At 39.0% G+C, this 16,709-nt stretch overlaps 1 protein-coding gene across 8 annotated transcripts in view; it reads left to right on the top strand.

Moving 5' to 3' along the window:
* LOC129076817 (cAMP-responsive element modulator) overlaps positions 1-16,505 on the top strand; it is a 51,628-nt gene extending 35,123 nt beyond the window's left edge. For all 8 annotated transcript variants that reach the window (XM_054580968.1, XM_054580967.1, XM_054580966.1 and 5 more), the window contains one exon: positions 16,178-16,505. In XM_054580968.1, coding sequence (XP_054436943.1) covers positions 16,178-16,322 — 145 coding nt within the window. In that variant the 3' untranslated portion in view covers positions 16,323-16,505. The remainder of the gene's footprint in view (positions 1-16,177) is intronic.
* The last annotated feature ends 204 nt before the right edge of the window (positions 16,506-16,709 follow it).

Below are 16,709 nucleotides of genomic sequence, written 5' to 3'. Positions count from 1 at the left end.
TCCAGTTATTCAGTTTGTGTTCATTTTTATTGTTTTTTATTCTCTCTTTCATATTACAATTTAATTTTTCTTCTTTCTCTTCACTCACATTCTAAATATAACACAATACTCTTGGTCTTTTACTTTTTATTCTTTTTAATCAGATTATACATTTCTTTTTTTTATATCTATTTTATTGATTACGCTATTACAGTTGTTCCATTATTGTCCTGCCCTTTATTCCCCTCCATCCTGCAGCGCACTTCCTCACAGCATTCCACCCCCTCCCCCGCCTTAGTTCACACCCATGGGTCACACATATAAGTTCTTTGGCTTCTCCATTTCCTATACTATTCTTAACCTCCCCCTGTCTATTTTGTACCTACTATTTATGCTGCTTATTCCCAGTACCTTTTCTCCCATTCTTCTCCCTCCCCTGCCCCTCTGTTTTACTGTTCATAGTTTTTGATCTTCTTTTTCTTAGATAAGTCCCTTTAACATTTCATATAATAAGAGCTTAGTGATGATGAACTCCTTTAACTTGACCTGATCTGGAAAGCACTTTATCTGCTTTTCCATTCTAAGTGAGAGCTTTGCTGGATAGAGTAATCTTGGGTATAGGTCCTTGTCTTTCATTACTTTGAAAACTTCTTACCAGCCCCCTCTTGTCTGAAAGGTTTGTTTTGAGAAATCAGCTGGTAGTATGATGGGAACTCCCTCATAGGTAACTGTCTCCTATTCTCTTGCTGCTTTTAAGATTCTCTCCTTCTCTTTAATCTTGGGTAATGTAATTATGATGTGCCTTGGTTGGTATGTGCTTCCTTGGGTCCAACTTCATTGGAACTCTCTGAGCTTCGTGAATCTCCTGGAAGTCTATTTCCTTGCCCAGATTGGGGAAGTTCTCCTTCATTATGTTTTCAAATAAGTTTTCACTTTCTTGCTCTTCCTCTTCTGTTTCTGGCACCCCTGTGATTCTGATGTTCGATCATTTAAAGTTGTCCCAGAGGTTCCTAAGCCTCTCCTGAATTTTTTGAATTCTTGTTTCTTCCTTCTGTTCTGGTTGAATGTATATCTCTTCCTTCTGCTCCAAATCATTGATTTGAGTCCAGGTTTCCTTCTGTTTATTGTTGGTTCCGTATAAATTTTTCTTTACTTCGCTTTGCATAGGCTTCACCTTTTCTTCCATTTTGCAACCATACTCAACCAATTCACTAGGTATCCAGATTACCAGTGTTTTTTATTATTATTTACTTTTATTTTTATTGTTCAAGTACATTTGTCTCCATTTTCCCACCACCACTTTCCCCTGCCCAACCCACCTCCAATTCCCTCATTCAATCCTTCCCTGCTTTGGCTTTGTCCATGAGTCTTTATACACATTCCTTGATTTGACCCTTCCCCTTCCTTTCCCCATTACCTCATGCCACTGCCGGGTTCTTTTTTCTTTCAATGTTGCTGATTATATTTTCCTTGCTTGTCCATTTTGTTGATTAGGTTCACTTATAGGTGAGATCATATGGTATTTGTCTTTAACCCACCTGGCTTATTTCACTTAGCATAATGCTCTCCAGTTCCATCCACGCTTGTCGCGAAGGGTAGTAGTTCTTTTTTTCTTTTCTGCTGTGTAGTATTCCATTGAGTAAATGTAACACAGTTTTTTGATCCACTCATTTACTGATGGGCACTTAGGCTGTTTCCACCACGTGGTTATTGTTAATTGTGCTGCTATGAACATTGCGGTGCATAGGTTCTTTTGGTGTTTTGGGATTCTTTGGGTATAATCCCAGCAGTGGAATCGCTGAGTCAAAAGGCAGTTCCATTTTTAGCTTTTGGAGGAAATTCCAACCTGCTTTCCACAGTGGTTGTACCAGTCTGCATTCCCACCAACGGTGTACTAGGGTTCCCTTTCCTCCACAGCCTCACCAGCACCCGTTGTTGATTTATTTATGACCGCCTTTCTCACCAGTGTCAAATGCTATCTCATCGTAGTTTTAATTTGCATCTCTCTGATGGCTAGTGATGCTGAGCATCCTTTCATATGTCTCTGGGTCCTGTGTATGTCCTCCATGGAGAAGTATCTGTTCAGGTCCTTTGCCCATTTTTCAAGTGGCATATTTGTCTTCTTGGAGTGGAATCGTGTGAGTTCTTCTTATATTTTGGAGATCAGACCCCGTGTCAGAGGTATCATTGGCAAATATATTTTCCCATGCAGTTGGTTCCCTTTTCATTTTGCTGATGTTTTCTTTAGCCATGCAGAAGCTTCTTATTTTGATGAAGTCCCATTTGTTTATTCTTTCCTTTATGTCCCTTGTTTTAGGGGACATATTGATGAAAATATTGCTGTGTGGGATACCTGAGATTTTCCTGCCTATATTCTCCTCTAGGACTTTTATGGTATCACAACTTATATTTAAATCTTTTACCCATCCTGAGTTTATTTTTGTGTATGGTGTAAGTTGGTGGTCGAGTTTCAATTTGCACATGTAGCTGTCCCAACACCCAACACCATTTGTGGAAGAGCGTATGTTTACTCCAGTTTATGCTCCTGCCCTCTTTGTCAGATATTAATTGACCATAGAGACATGGGTTTATTACTGGGCTCTCTATTCTGTTCCATTGATCTATGTGTCTGTTCTTATGCCGGTACCAGGCTGTTTGGATTACAGTGTCCTTGTAATACAGTTTGATGTCTCCCTATGGTTTTGAGCTCCCTTGTATGTTACTTCCTGTTTCTTTCTTGTTGCATTTAAGATTCTCTCTGTGTTTAAAATTTGGCATTTTAATTATGATGTGTCTCGGAGTGGGCCTCTTTGGGTTCATCTTGATTGGGACCCTTTGTGCTTCCTGAACTTACATGGCTTTTCCCCTCTCCAGGATAGGGAAGTTTTCCATCATTATTTTTTTTCAAACAGCTTTTCTATCCCTTGCTCCTGTTCTTCTCCTTTGGTATTCCTATGATTTGAATGTCGTGTTTCATGTTGTCCTGCAGTTCCCTTAAGCTATCTTCATGTTTTTTTAATCTTTTTCTGTGCTGCTCCTCTACCTTGCTATGTCTTTATACCTTGTCTTCCAGCTCACTAATTCAGTACTCTGCTTAATCCAGCATGCTTGTAATTCTTTCTACTGTATTTTTTATTACAGATATTGTATTCTTCTTTTCTTCCTGGCTCTTGTTTATAGTTTCTATTTCCTTTTTCTTGCTGTTGTAGTGCCCACTCAGTTCCTTGTAGTTGTCACAGAGTTACTTGAGCATTCTTATAACCATTCTTTTGAATTCTATGTCTGATAGTTTGCTTCCCTCCATTTCATTTAACTGTGTTACTGGGGATTCTTCCATTCCTTTCAATTGTGGGTTCTTTCTGCCTTCCCATTTTAGGTGATTCTTTTTGTTTGTTTCTGTGGCTCCAGATGCTCTACTTTGCCAGAGTCTTCATGTGGTGAACTTCTGTAGTAGGGGTTCTATGTGACTTAGTGGTCTGGTCTCTTTGATCCTCTTGTCTGGATGTTCTAGGGTTGCCCTTTTGCCTGCTTTTGTGGGTTCTCTTGTTGTACTTGGGCTTTACTTGTTGGTGCCTTCCTTGTTGGTCAGTTCTCCCCTCCAGCAGGCTTTCTGGCAGTCACAACTCCCACCTTGTCTTTTATGCAATTGTACAGGTGTTGGTTAACAAAGAAGTATTACCAAACAACCAAACCTACACCAGCAAAAAGAACCCCCCCTTCCCTGCACCACCACATAAGCAATCTCAACTGCAATTGAACTAAGGTTAATAAAGGTGAAGAGAGATTGTGGATATTATAAGATATGTCAAAGGGAATATGAGATGACTGTAAGACGGGAAAATGTTATTGAGTGGTAAGAGGAAGGAAACTTGATAAGAGTTAGGATAGAACCAAGATGAAAAAAGGGAGAGAACAAAATTTGAAATGTAAAACAAAAACACAAAAGTAAATCACAAAAGGGAGAAGTAAAACACAAAAGGGTAATGGGAAGAAAGGAGTAAGGAAAGGGAAGAGTATGCTATGAGTTTTGGAGTAAAATTGAAAAGGTACTGGTCCCATGGGAGCAAAATTACAGAAAAGTCACAGCAAGAAAAATTGATGGCAGTGACAGCTGAATGAAGTTTAATAAAGGTGGAAAAGGAATAAGAATACTGTAGGAAAGCAAAAAGTGAATATGAGCTGTCTACAGTAAAGAAATACGATTTTGAGAGGATAGGGGAAGCAAACTAATACGAGTAAGAAGCCCAGATTGAGAGAGTGGGTAAAAAAGGGAGAGAGGAAACAGTTAAATAAAATTCCTCCCTCAACTGATCGGGGCAGGGGGAAGGTGAAATGGAGTAAGATAGTGGGAGAGTATTCTATGGGAGTTAGAACACAAATAAATAGGAGTTCCTTTGGAGAAGAAGTGCAATAACCACGGTAGTTCACTCAACTAGCCACTGTTTATAAAAGGTGGAAAAGAAATAAGATGCTTATTGTGGGGGGGGGGTGGAATGTGAGCTGAGTTAAGAAGGAAAAGTGCTAATGTGAGGTTAGATGAAGGAGAAATAGTGAGAGTAATGGATAGAAACTTGGCATAGTGTGAGAGAAAATAAAGTTTACAACAACTGTAATAAAGCTCAGGAAGATGGCAAAAGGGATTAAGACCAGGGAAGAGTGTAGTGTGGGATTTGGAATAACAGTAGTATGATAAACCCAAGTGCTTAGTTCAGAGCAGCATTCACAGATAGTAGATTCCTGGCCAAAGCGGGCACAGAGATGCTTAAGGAGAGTCTGGAAATGGAGGCTTTGGGAAGAGAGCTGAGGGAGTAGCCAGCCAGAACCCAGTGCTGATGACTCCCCCATATGGCAACAGCCATCTTGTTCAGTCAGACCACTAACCTGAGCAGCAGCGACCTGAGAGGAAATAACGACACACACAGGAGGGACTCTGCCCCACCCTGCGGTGCCTAAGCCTGACTTCTGAGAGCAGAGTGACTATATTAACAACTGAAGGAGACAGCCACAGAGAGTAGATTCCTGGAAGTCTTAAGAAGACTGTCTAAGGTCAGTTGGGGTCAAGCACTGACATTATCAGAGGCAGGTCAAGAAAGGGGAAAAAAACCCAAACAGGTCTCCTACCATAAAAGTTCACACCACAAACTCAGGAAGTCAAGACTGATTAATTTAAGAAGCAGAAGCAGAAAAGAAGAGTCTCACAAATAAAGGGAAGACAAACTAATCGAAGGGAAAGGAGGAATCCCCACAAAGAGAAATAAATGAAAGAGAGGCAAGTTAACTATTGAGTTATTGAGTTCCAAACAATGGTTCTAAAGAAGCTCAGTGAGCTCAAAGAGAATTACCAAAAACTACAGGGAAATTATGAGGAACTTACTACAAACTACCTCAGCATGGAAAAGGACATAAAAACTATCAGTAGGAGGCAAGAAGAAGTGAAGAATACGATTTCTGAATTGAAGAACACAATAGAAGGAATCAAAAGCAGCCTAGAGGAAGCAGAGGATCGAATCAGCAAGCTGGAGGACAAGGGAGCAAAAAGCTCCCAGACAGAGCAAGAAAATGAAAAAAGACTTAATAAGAATGAAGAGGCGTTGAGGGAAATGCATGACAACATGAAACATAATACTCTCTGTATAATAGGGATACCAGAAGAAGAGGAGGAAGGGATAGAGAACCTGTTAGAAAAAGTAATGATGAAAAACTTCCCTAATTTCAGGACAGAAAAAGTCACACAATTCTAGGAAGCACAGAGGGTCCAATTCAAGAGGAACCCACCGGGGCCCTTTCTAAGACACATCATAATTTAAATGGCAAATACCAAAGACAAGAGAGAATCTTAAAGAAAGCAAGGGAGAACCAGGAAGTAACATACAAGGGAGCTCTGATAAAGCTTCTAGCTGATTTCTCAACAGGAACACTGCAAGCCAGAAGGGAATGGCAAGAAATGTTCCAAATGTGAAAAGCAAAGGCCTTCAACCAAGACTGCTCTGCCCAGCAGGCTCTCAATTAAAAATGGAAGGCCAAATAAGGAGTTTCCCAGACAAAAGGAGGCTAAAAGAATACACTTCCACCAAACCAGCGTTGTAAGATATGCTAAAGGAACACCTTTAAGGAAATGAAGAAAAAGAGTGAGAAAGAGAGGAACACAGGTACAAAGGGAAAAAAATGAATAAGTACCTATCAATAATAACCTTAAATGTAAATGAATTAAGTGCTCCAATCAAAAGACATAGAACAATTGAATGGATAAGGAAACATGACCCACACATGTGCTGCCTATAAGAGACCTACATCAGAACAAAAGACCTACAAATACTGAAATTGAAGAAAAAATATTCTAGGCAAAATGGACAGGAAAAAAAAGTCAGGGTTGCAATACTTATATCAGGCAAAATAGACTTCAAAACAAAGTCCTTAAAAAGAGACACAGAAGGACACTTCATAATTCTTAAGGGAATAATCCATTAAGGAGACATAAACGTTGTAAACATATATGCACCCAACACAGGAGCACCCTAATATATATGGAAAATCTTGGAGGACTTCAAGAAAGATATAGAAAGCAACACACTGATAGCAGGGCATTTTCAACACCTCACTGTCAAAAATGGATAGATCTTCCAAACAAAACATCAACAAGGGTACTGTGGAACTGAACAATGCATTAGATCACATGGACTCAACTGATGTCTATGGAGCCTTTCACCCCAAAGAAGCAAAATATGCATTCTTTCCAAATGCACATGGAACATTTTCTAAGACAGACTGCATGATAGGGCACAAAACAAGCCTCAACAAATTCAGGAAAATTGAAATAACAATGCACATTTTTTCAGACTGCAAGGACTTGAAACTAGAAACCAACCTAAAGGAAAAAATTCAAAACCACTCAAACTCATGGAGACTGAATAGCATGCTATTAAACAATGAATGGGTCAATATCAACTTAATCGTATATTATATTCTTACAGATATACATTTGTCTCTAGAATGCTCATTGTATTTGATTGATCTACTTGATTATTTTTGTGCTGGTGTCATGTTGGCTTAATTGCTGAGACTTTATAATGGTTTTAATTTTTTAAAATATTTTATAATTAACTTTAACATTTAAAAAACAAATAAAATCAATCTGCATTTAAGAAAGAAAGAGAGAGAGAGAGATGGAACTCCTACCTTTTGCGACAACGTGGATGGAACTGGAGAATATTAAGCTAAGTGAAATAAGCCAGTTGATAAAAGACAAATACCATATGATCTCACCTATAAGTGGACTCTCTTCAACAAAATAAACTAACAAAGAAAATAAACCACAGGCATGGAAACATGGAGCAGACTGAAAGTGACCAGAGGGGATGGGGAAAGAGGGAAATGGTGGAAAGAGGAAGGGACTAGACAAAAAACATGTATGAATGACCCATGGACATGGACAACAGGGTGGGAATTGACTGTGGGAGTGGGGGGGTGGGTGTGGGATGGGTGGAGGGGGTAAAGGGGTAAAAATTGAGACAACTGTAATAGAATAAACATGATTTATAAATTTAAAAAAATAAATTTAAAAAATAAAAAAATAGTGAGATCAAAGAAGAAATCAAACGTTTCTGGAAACAAATAAAAATGAACACGCAAAAGTACAAAATCTATGGGACACAGCGAAGGCGGTCCTGAGAGGGAAGCTTAGCGCAAATGCAGGGATACCTAAAAAAGACAGAAACATTTCAAATAAATGGTGTAACCCTATAGCTTCAAGAACTGGAGAAACAACAACAAATAAAGGCCAGAGCAAGTAGAAGGAAGGAAATAATCCAGATCAGAGCAGAATTGAATGACATTGAGACTGAAGGAACAATTCAAAAGATCAACCAATCGAGGAGCTGTTTCTTTGAAAAGATAAACAAAATTGACAAGACTTTAACCAGACTCATTAAGAAAAAAAGGGAAAGGACCCAAATAAATAATATCAGAAATGAAAGAGGAGAAATAACAGCTGATACCACAGAAATACAAAGGATTGTAAGAAATTACTATGAACAATTATATGCCAAGAATTGGAAAACCTGGGTGAAATGGACAAATTTCTAGAAAAATAGAACCTTCCAACACTGAAGGAGGAAGAAACAGAAAGCTTGAACAGACCAATAACAGCTGGGGAAATTGAAGCAGTAATCAAGAAACTCCTGGCACACAAAAGCCCAGGGTCAGACGGTTTCCAAGTAGAGTTTTACAAAACATTTAAGGAAGAGCTAACCCCTGTCCTTCTCAGACTATTCCAAAAAATCCAAGAGGAGGGAAGACTCCCAGACTCCTTCTATGAGGCCAGCATCACCCTGATCCCAAAACCAGATAAAGACCCTACAAAGAAAGAAAACTACAGGCCAATTTCGCTGATGAACATAGATGCTAAAATCCTCAACAAAATGTTGGCAAACCGCATCCAGCAATACATTCAAAAGATTATCCATCACGATCAAGTGGGATTCATCCCAGGGATGCAGGGATGGTTCAATATACTCAAATCAGTAAACGTGATACATCACATCAATAAAAGAAAAGACAAAAACCACATGATCATCTCGATAGATGCAGAAAAAGCATTTGATAAGGTACAGCACCCATTTATGATCAAAACACTCAGCAAAATGGGAATCAATGGGGCATTCCTCAACGTAATAAAGGCCATATATGAAAAACCTATAGCCAATATCATACTCAATGGGCAAAAACTGAAAGCTTTCCAACTAAGATCGGGAACACAACAAGGATGTCCGCTCTCACCGCTTCTTTACAACATTGTTTTGGAAGTCCTAGCCACAGCGGTCAGACAAGAGAAAGAGATAAAAGGCATCCAAATAGGAAAGGAGGAAGTAGAGCTCTCATTGTTTGCAGATGACATGATAGTGTACATAGAGAACCCTGTAGACTCTACCAAAAAACTCCTCAACCTAATAAGTGAATTTGGCAGAACAGCAAGATACGAAGTTAATATTTAGAAATCAAAGGCATTTTTGTACACCAGCAATGCAATAGAAGAAGAAATCAGAAAAAAAATACCATTCGATATAGCAACAAGTAAAATAAAGTACCTAGGCATAAATTTAACCAAAGACACAAACGACCTGTATGCAGAAAACTATACAACATTGAAAAAAGAAATTAAGGAAGACACAAATAAATGGAAGCATATACCGTGCTCATGGATTGGAAGAATTAATATCATCAAAATATCCATACTACCCAAAGCAATTTATAGATTCAACGCAATCCCTGTTAAGATACCAATGACATATTTCACAGAAATAGAAGAGACATTTTAAAAATTTATATGGAAGCATCAATGACCCCGAATAGCCTCAGCAATTCTGAGAAAGAAAAACAAAGTAGGAGGGATCACAATACCGGACATCAAACTCTACTACAAAGCCACCATACTCAAAACAATCTGGTACTGGCACAAGAACAGACTCATAGACCAGTGGAACAGAATAGAAAGTCCAGAAATAAGCCCAGGTCTCTTTGGGCATCTAATATTCGACAAAGGGGGCAGAAGCATAAAATGGAGCCATAATAGCCTCTTCAACAAATGCTGTTGGGAGAGCTGGACGGCTACATGCAAACAATTGAAATTGGATCATCAGCTGACACCATACACAAAAATAAACTCAAGATGGATAAAAGACTTAAATATAAGTTGCAACACCATCAAAGTCCTAGAGGAGAACATTGGCAGGAAACTCTCAGATATCCCACGCAGCAATTTTTTCACTGATATGTCTCCTAAAAGAAGGGACATAAAGGAAAGAATAAACAAGTGGGACCTCATCAAAATAAGAAGCCTCTGCACGGCAAAAGAAAACATCAGCCAAATGAAAAGGGAGCTAACTGTATGGGAAAATATATTCGCTAATGATACATCAGATAGAGGTTTGATCTCCAAGATATATAAAGAACTCACTTGACTCCACTCCAAGAACACAAACGATCCAATCAAAAAATGGGCAAAGGACCTGGGAAGACGCTTTTCCAAGGAGGAGATACAGAGGGCCCAGCGACATTTGAAAGGATGCTCTGCATCACTAGCCATCAGAGAAATGCAGATCAAAACCACCATGAGGTACCACCTCACACCGGTCAGAATGGCCATCATAAACAGATCAACCAACAACAGGTGCTGGAGAGGCTGTGGAGCAAAGGGAACCTTAGTACAGTGTTGGTGGGAATGCAGACTGGTGCAGCCACTGTGGAAAGCAGTGTGGAATTTCCTCAAAAAGCTGGAAATGGAACTGCCTTTTGATCCAGTGATTCCCCTGCTGGGACTATACCCTAAGAATACCAAAACGCCAATACAAAAGAACCTGTGCACCCCAATGTTCATAGCAGCACAATTGACAATAGCCAAGTGTTGGAAGCAACCTAAATGCCCATCAGTAGATGATTGGATCAAAAAGTAATGGTACATATACACAATGGAATACTACACAGCAGAAAGAAAAAAAGAACTACTAAACTTCGCGACAGCATGGATGGAACTAGAGAGCATTATGCTAAGCGAAATAAGCCAGGGGGCAAAAGACAAATACCATATGATCTCACCTATAAGTGGAACCTAACCAACAATAGAAAGATGCAGGGAAAATAAGACCCGCAACACTGAAAGAAAAAGAAATCAACAGAGACAAGAGGGAAGGAGCGGGGGTGGAGAAAAGGAAGGGAAGAGGAAAGCCAAGGAACATATAGCAAGGACTCATGGACAAAACCAAAGGGGAAGAGCTGAGGGAGGGAAAGAGGGAAGGGGCAAGGGAAAGTGGTGGGGGGTAGGTAGAGACAAATGTATTTGAAAAAATAAATTAAAATTAAATTAAAAAAAAAAAAGAAAAATGGGCAAAGGACCTGAACAGATTCTTCTCCATGGAGGACATACACAGGACCCAGAGACATATGAAAGGATGCTCAGCATCACTAGCCATCAGAGAGATGCAAATTAAAACTACGATGAGATAGCATTTGACACTGGTGAGAAAGGCGGTCATAAATAAATCAACAACGGGTGCTGGTGAGGCTGTGGAGGAAAGGGAACCCTAGTACACCGTTGGTGGGAATGCAGACTGGTACAACCACTGTGGAAAGCAGGTTGGAATTTCCTCCAAAAGCTAAAAATGGAACTGCCTTTTGACTCAGCGATTCCACTGCTGGGATTATACCCAAAGAATCCCAAAACACCAAAAGAACCTATGCACCGCAATGTTCATAGCAGCACAATTAACAATAACCACGTGGTGGAAACAGCCTAAGTGCCCATCAGTAAATGAGTGGATCAAAAAACTGTGTTACATTTACTCAATGGAATACTACACAGCAGAAAAGAAAAAAAGAACTACTACCCTTCGCGACAAGCGTGGATGGAACTGGAGAGCATTATGCTAAGTGAAATAAGCCAGGTGGGTTAAAGACAAATACCATATGATCTCACCTATAAGTGAACCTAATCAACAAAATGGACAAGCAAGGAATATATAACCAGCAACATGGAAATGAACACACTGACAGTAACTAGGGGGGAGGGGATAATGGGGTAAAGAAGGGGAATAGTCATCAAGGAACATGTATAAAGGACCCATAGACAAAGACAGCCAGAGTGGGGAGAGGATTGAATGTGGGAGGTGGGGGTTCGCAGGGTCAGGGATTATAATGAGGGGGAAATGTGGACAACTGTAACTGAATAACAACAACAGAAAGACTCTCAAATCCAAAAATAATTGCTAAGTTCATCATTGGTCTTTGTAATTGAGTATGAAGTAGTAGCAGCTATATTCAGTTTACTAATAGCCTTTTAAATGTCGCTTTTTGATGTATTATAGTACTTCATATGTTCACTACATCTCCCAGACTTATTAGTTATCACAAACCACTGGATGGAGTTTTGTACCCTATGGAACTCGACAGATTACGGGCAATAGGACCGGGAGATACACACATCTTTATCAGTGGTTGCTCCAGGTTGTAGGTTCTGCTGGGCTCACCTTTTGCATTGCCAGCATTTTGGTCAGAAATCCTGAAGGGGCTGAATCGGCGGGGCTCACATAGTATCATTGTTTCGTGGAGATCTTGTTATTGAAGATCCCTACCTTTGATCAGATGGAGGACTATGGATACTTTAAAACTGCACTTTTAGAGATACTAGGAGCTTTGACTATAATTGGCTCTCTGGTCCCACAGTGTACATTGTGAAGTCCAGTTTATAGTGTAAAGTGTGATGACAATGCAGAATTGTTCATTGATGTCGTATTTTCCCAAAGAAAATTAAAAGGAAGAACTAGGAAGTTAGCCTTCTTATCTCCCTTTTCTCATTTTATACCTTTATTTTTAGATTAAACATTTTTTTCAGAACTACCAAAATTAAATAGATAACATATTAGACAGTGGGTTCCTATAAAAGGTGCCCCACAGCTACCTACACATACATATGACCTCTCCTTGAAGGAAAAAAGTATAAAAATTTGGGTTTAAAAAATAATTTGTTAATAACTATTGGATAGCATTTATGTTTGAACTCTAAATAACCAAAGGGAATGGAGGCTTAATCTTATAGTTGGTATTTTTTTAGAGATTTTACTTATTTATTTTTAGGGGGGAGGCAGGAGGGAAAAAGAGAGATAGAGAAAAATTGATGTGTAACAGAAACATCTATTGGCTGCCTCTCACATGCCCCCAGCTAGGACCTGGACTGCAACCCCAGGCATGTGCCCTGACCGAACGGAACCAGTGACCTTTCGCTTTGCGGGACGATGCTTAGCCAACTGAGCCACGCTGGTCAGGGTGTATGTCACATTGTGGGTCCAGAGGTACATGCAGCCAGAACAAAGGCTCCATGGTGTCATCCAGGATGCAGGCTCCTCCTCCCTGCTCTGCCATCTTCCATGTGACATTTGTTCCTGTGACCACAGTAAGGCTGCCACCCCTCCAGGCATCACATCAGCTAGGAAGAAGGGAGAAGAACTGAAGCTTAAAAGAGGGGCTGGTTGAGTCTGACCCTTCTAAAAACTTTCCCTGGAAGACTCTGCTGGCAACTTTCACACCCATTTCATAGACTAGGAATAGCTAATAGGATCCATCCCTAGCTTCAAGGGATTCTGAAAAGGGTCTGTTTTAGCTTTTCAGATCTCAGTTTTGAAGCAAGACAAGAGAAAAGCAGAAAATAAATGGCTATTATTACGTTGCTTAATATCTGTTGAGTGAGTACCATATGCACATTTTAAGTCCTTTATTTCTATTGTTTCTGTAACTGTCACATAACTTTCACATGAGAATAGGTCTGGTTATTATCCTTACCTTACGGATGAGGAACTGAGGTTCAGAGACTTTACATAGTAAGCTGGTTAATATCACACAGTGCAAACTAGACTGAACCTAGATATGCAATGAGGCAGTATTTATTCCAGAGCTGGTCCACTACAGTAACACCAGAGTCAGCCCCAAAAGACCTCAGCATAAGCTTCAGATATAACTTTATGGAAGGAATGTAGATTTTACTCTAACATGAAAGACTTTTAATATATTTTTCTCTTTTTATTCTTTGTCTAGCACTTATAATGGGTATCTAATTATATTTCTAACAATCCGCGACAGTTTTTCTTTCTTTACAGATTTGTCAGCTTTTCCCGTTTACCATGTATTTTCTCTCCATGCTGAAGATATATGCAGACAAATGCAAGGCCTGAAAACTGAGCTCTAACTATTAATAGAAGAAACAGGTGTTTTTCATAGCGGAGAAGTACTTAGGAGTGTGCCTTCTACTAGTCTGATCAGTTAAAGCTTTGTGCTTGCAACATTTGACTCTGGTAGTGGTGCATGCACATGTGTGAAATATCAAACATGGATGTTTACAGTAAATAGTACACCTGGAAACAAAATTTTGAAAGTTAAATAACCACAACACTTCTATTAGATATTTAAAATTTCATTTAATGGTGACTTTTGTAAAATGACTTCCTTCCTTCCAGATCTAGAATTTAATATAATGATTTAATCATGTAAATCTTGGTATTCATTAAATGTAAATTTTAGTTCCTTTGTGGAAGAGATGAATTCTGTTCCCAAACTGGTATGTTGTATAAGTGTGCTTGGATTTATTCTTAACTTTTTCCTGTTCATCATTAGATTAAGTTAATCTGTACTATCAGATTCAATTCACTTATACATTGTTACTTTCTTGTTAACCAGTTGAGAAGCCTGGGAACTTCGTGGGTTCACAGGTTGAGCGTATGTTCTTGGCTGGGAAATAGGGGCTGATCTTTTCCTGCAGTTCATTGGCATTTCTAGATCTCTTTATTTCTGCTGACTCTGGCTTCCCACAGAGAAAACACATAACCAGTTGTTGGTGAGAGTCAACTACCCTAAAAATAAAACAGAATGGGCTGGATCTGTTGTACGCACCACTCCTAGTTCAGACTTGCAAGAATGGTAATTGACATTACAGTAACTGGTATTTGGACATTCAACACAATTTTTGTTAAAATATACTTAAATTCTTTTTTTAAAAAATTTATTTTAGAGAGAGGAGAGGAGAGGGAGAGAAACATTGATTTGTTGTTCCACTTACTTATGCATTTATAGATTGATCTTGTATGTGCCCTGACCAGGGATTGAACCCATAGCCTTGAAGTATCAGGATGACACTCCAACCAACTGAGCTACCCAGACTGAATTATCTTTCAGTGTAGGATTTTTTGATGTGAAGGAGATCCCCAAGGCAGTTATTCTGAATTGAAAACTCCAAAATAAAACTGTTAATAGAATCTATAGAGTAATTAAATAATGTAGTTGCCACCCCCTCCCACCTTGAAAAAAAGGAGAGAGAAAATGTTGGCTGTATTTATTGTGGGTTTGTTGTTTTTTGGGTGTTTTTTTTTTTTGGTGGGGTTATGCATGAAAATGACTGTGACTCATCTATTTATTTGTATTGGTTGCTTAGGCATTTCCTTTGGGTAGGCCTACAATGTGTTAAAATTCAGTAGATTAGATAGCAAATGCATGTGATGAGAGAACAGTCAAGTTATTAAGTAGCTTTCTTTTCAAGGTTTTAATTGTGGTGTTTTTATATTCCTGGATTTTAATTGTCTGAACTATTGAGTATTGTATTTTGTACCCTCCCTTATTTCCATCTTTAATTTTCAGAAAGAGCCCATTTCATTTTGGTTTATGAAAATGTGTGTGATTTATGATTCATTTATTATTATTTTTATCCATGTTGTTTCCCAGCCAACAACTGTCTTTTGCAGTCCTGATTGATTTGTTTCATTGTGACTTAGTCTTGAAGAATTAAACTCTCCATTACTGACATTTAAGGTTTTGGGCGATTAACTTTTGTAATCATTCTTGATCAAATAAATTCAACTCATTGTGATGGAATGTATGGCTTTTGGTGGACAAAAATGACTAAGAGACTCAGAAGGATCTGTAAATGTTTCTGTAGAAATTCCAGTTGGAAATATTGTTCTATTGTTTTAGGTAACTGAAAACCATTCTGGTCACTGTTATCATGGACTGTGTGCTCTACAAAAACACCATTTATGATCAATGCTGGGCAAATGGACTGTGCTCTCAAATCATTCCTGTTGTGTTAGAGTCACCTTACAAAAAGGCATGGGCTTGGGTACATTTGTTGTGTGGCTTTGTACAGACCTTACCTGGGATTGATTGGCTGTTGAATTCTGGGGACCAAAGTTCACTGAGCCCCTCTGGATTGTGCTAGGAGGTTGATCCTGAATCATTTGCCTTGCGTTGGTTCCAGGGAAGCTGCCCGGGAGTGTCGCAGGAAGAAGAAAGAATATGCCAAATGTCTTGAAAATTGTGTGGCTGTGCTTGAAAACCAAAACAAGACTCTCATTGAGGAACTCCAGGCCCTTAAAGATCTTTATTGCCATAAAGCAGAATAACTGTCTTTGACTTCGACCTTGTTTACTGTGAACTCTAATCAAGGCAGGAGATGCAGCAGTTCTACTAATTACTATGTAGACATATGGAAGGGATACTTGTGACCCTTGAGAATCCTGCTTGGCTTAGTGTTTAAAATTGAGTTGGGAGTGTTGTTCCAAGATTTGGAATGCAACCATGATCTCATATACCAAGCTCACTTCAGCCTGTTTGTCAATGACATGCAAAAATTGTTTTGTTTGCCCTTTTGCTTTTTTTTTTTTTTCAGGGAAGCTGCTAAAGAATGTCGACGTCGAAAGAAAGAATATGTAAAATGTCTGGAGAGTCGAGTTGCAGTGCTGGAAGTTCAGAACAAGAAGCTTATAGAGGAGCTTGAAACCTTGAAAGACATTTGCTCTCCTAAAACCGATTAGTAGTAGTACTTAACTATGAACTGATTACAACATGTACAGCTGCTTTTGAAGGCAATACAATATGTAGTCGGCAAGAATTATGGCTTTTTTCCTTTGTATCATTCATCATATTCTCTAATCTCTAACATTCCTAAAATGCTTCATTGTATGTAGTGAACTCTTAGCTGTAACTTCAATTTTTAAAAAGACACAAACTGTAAAAAAAGTGTATTTAGCAAATTCTTTTTTAAGTATATATTATTGATTATGCTCTTACAGTTGTCCCATTTTTTCTCCCCTTTATCCCCCTCCGCTCTGCACCCGCCCTCCATCCAGCATCCCCCCCACCCACTTAGTTCATGTCCATGGGTCATACATATAAGTTCTTTGGCTTCTCCATTTCCTAAA

The sequence above is a fragment of the Pteronotus mesoamericanus genome, unplaced genomic scaffold (genome assembly GCF_021234165.1).
Source record: "Pteronotus mesoamericanus isolate MK-2021 breed Mesoamerican mustached bat unplaced genomic scaffold, CSHL_Meso_final contig_645, whole genome shotgun sequence".
In the NCBI taxonomy this organism is placed as follows: domain Eukaryota; kingdom Metazoa; phylum Chordata; class Mammalia; order Chiroptera; family Mormoopidae; genus Pteronotus; species Pteronotus mesoamericanus.
This window is presented reverse-complemented; position numbering and strand designations above follow the sequence as displayed.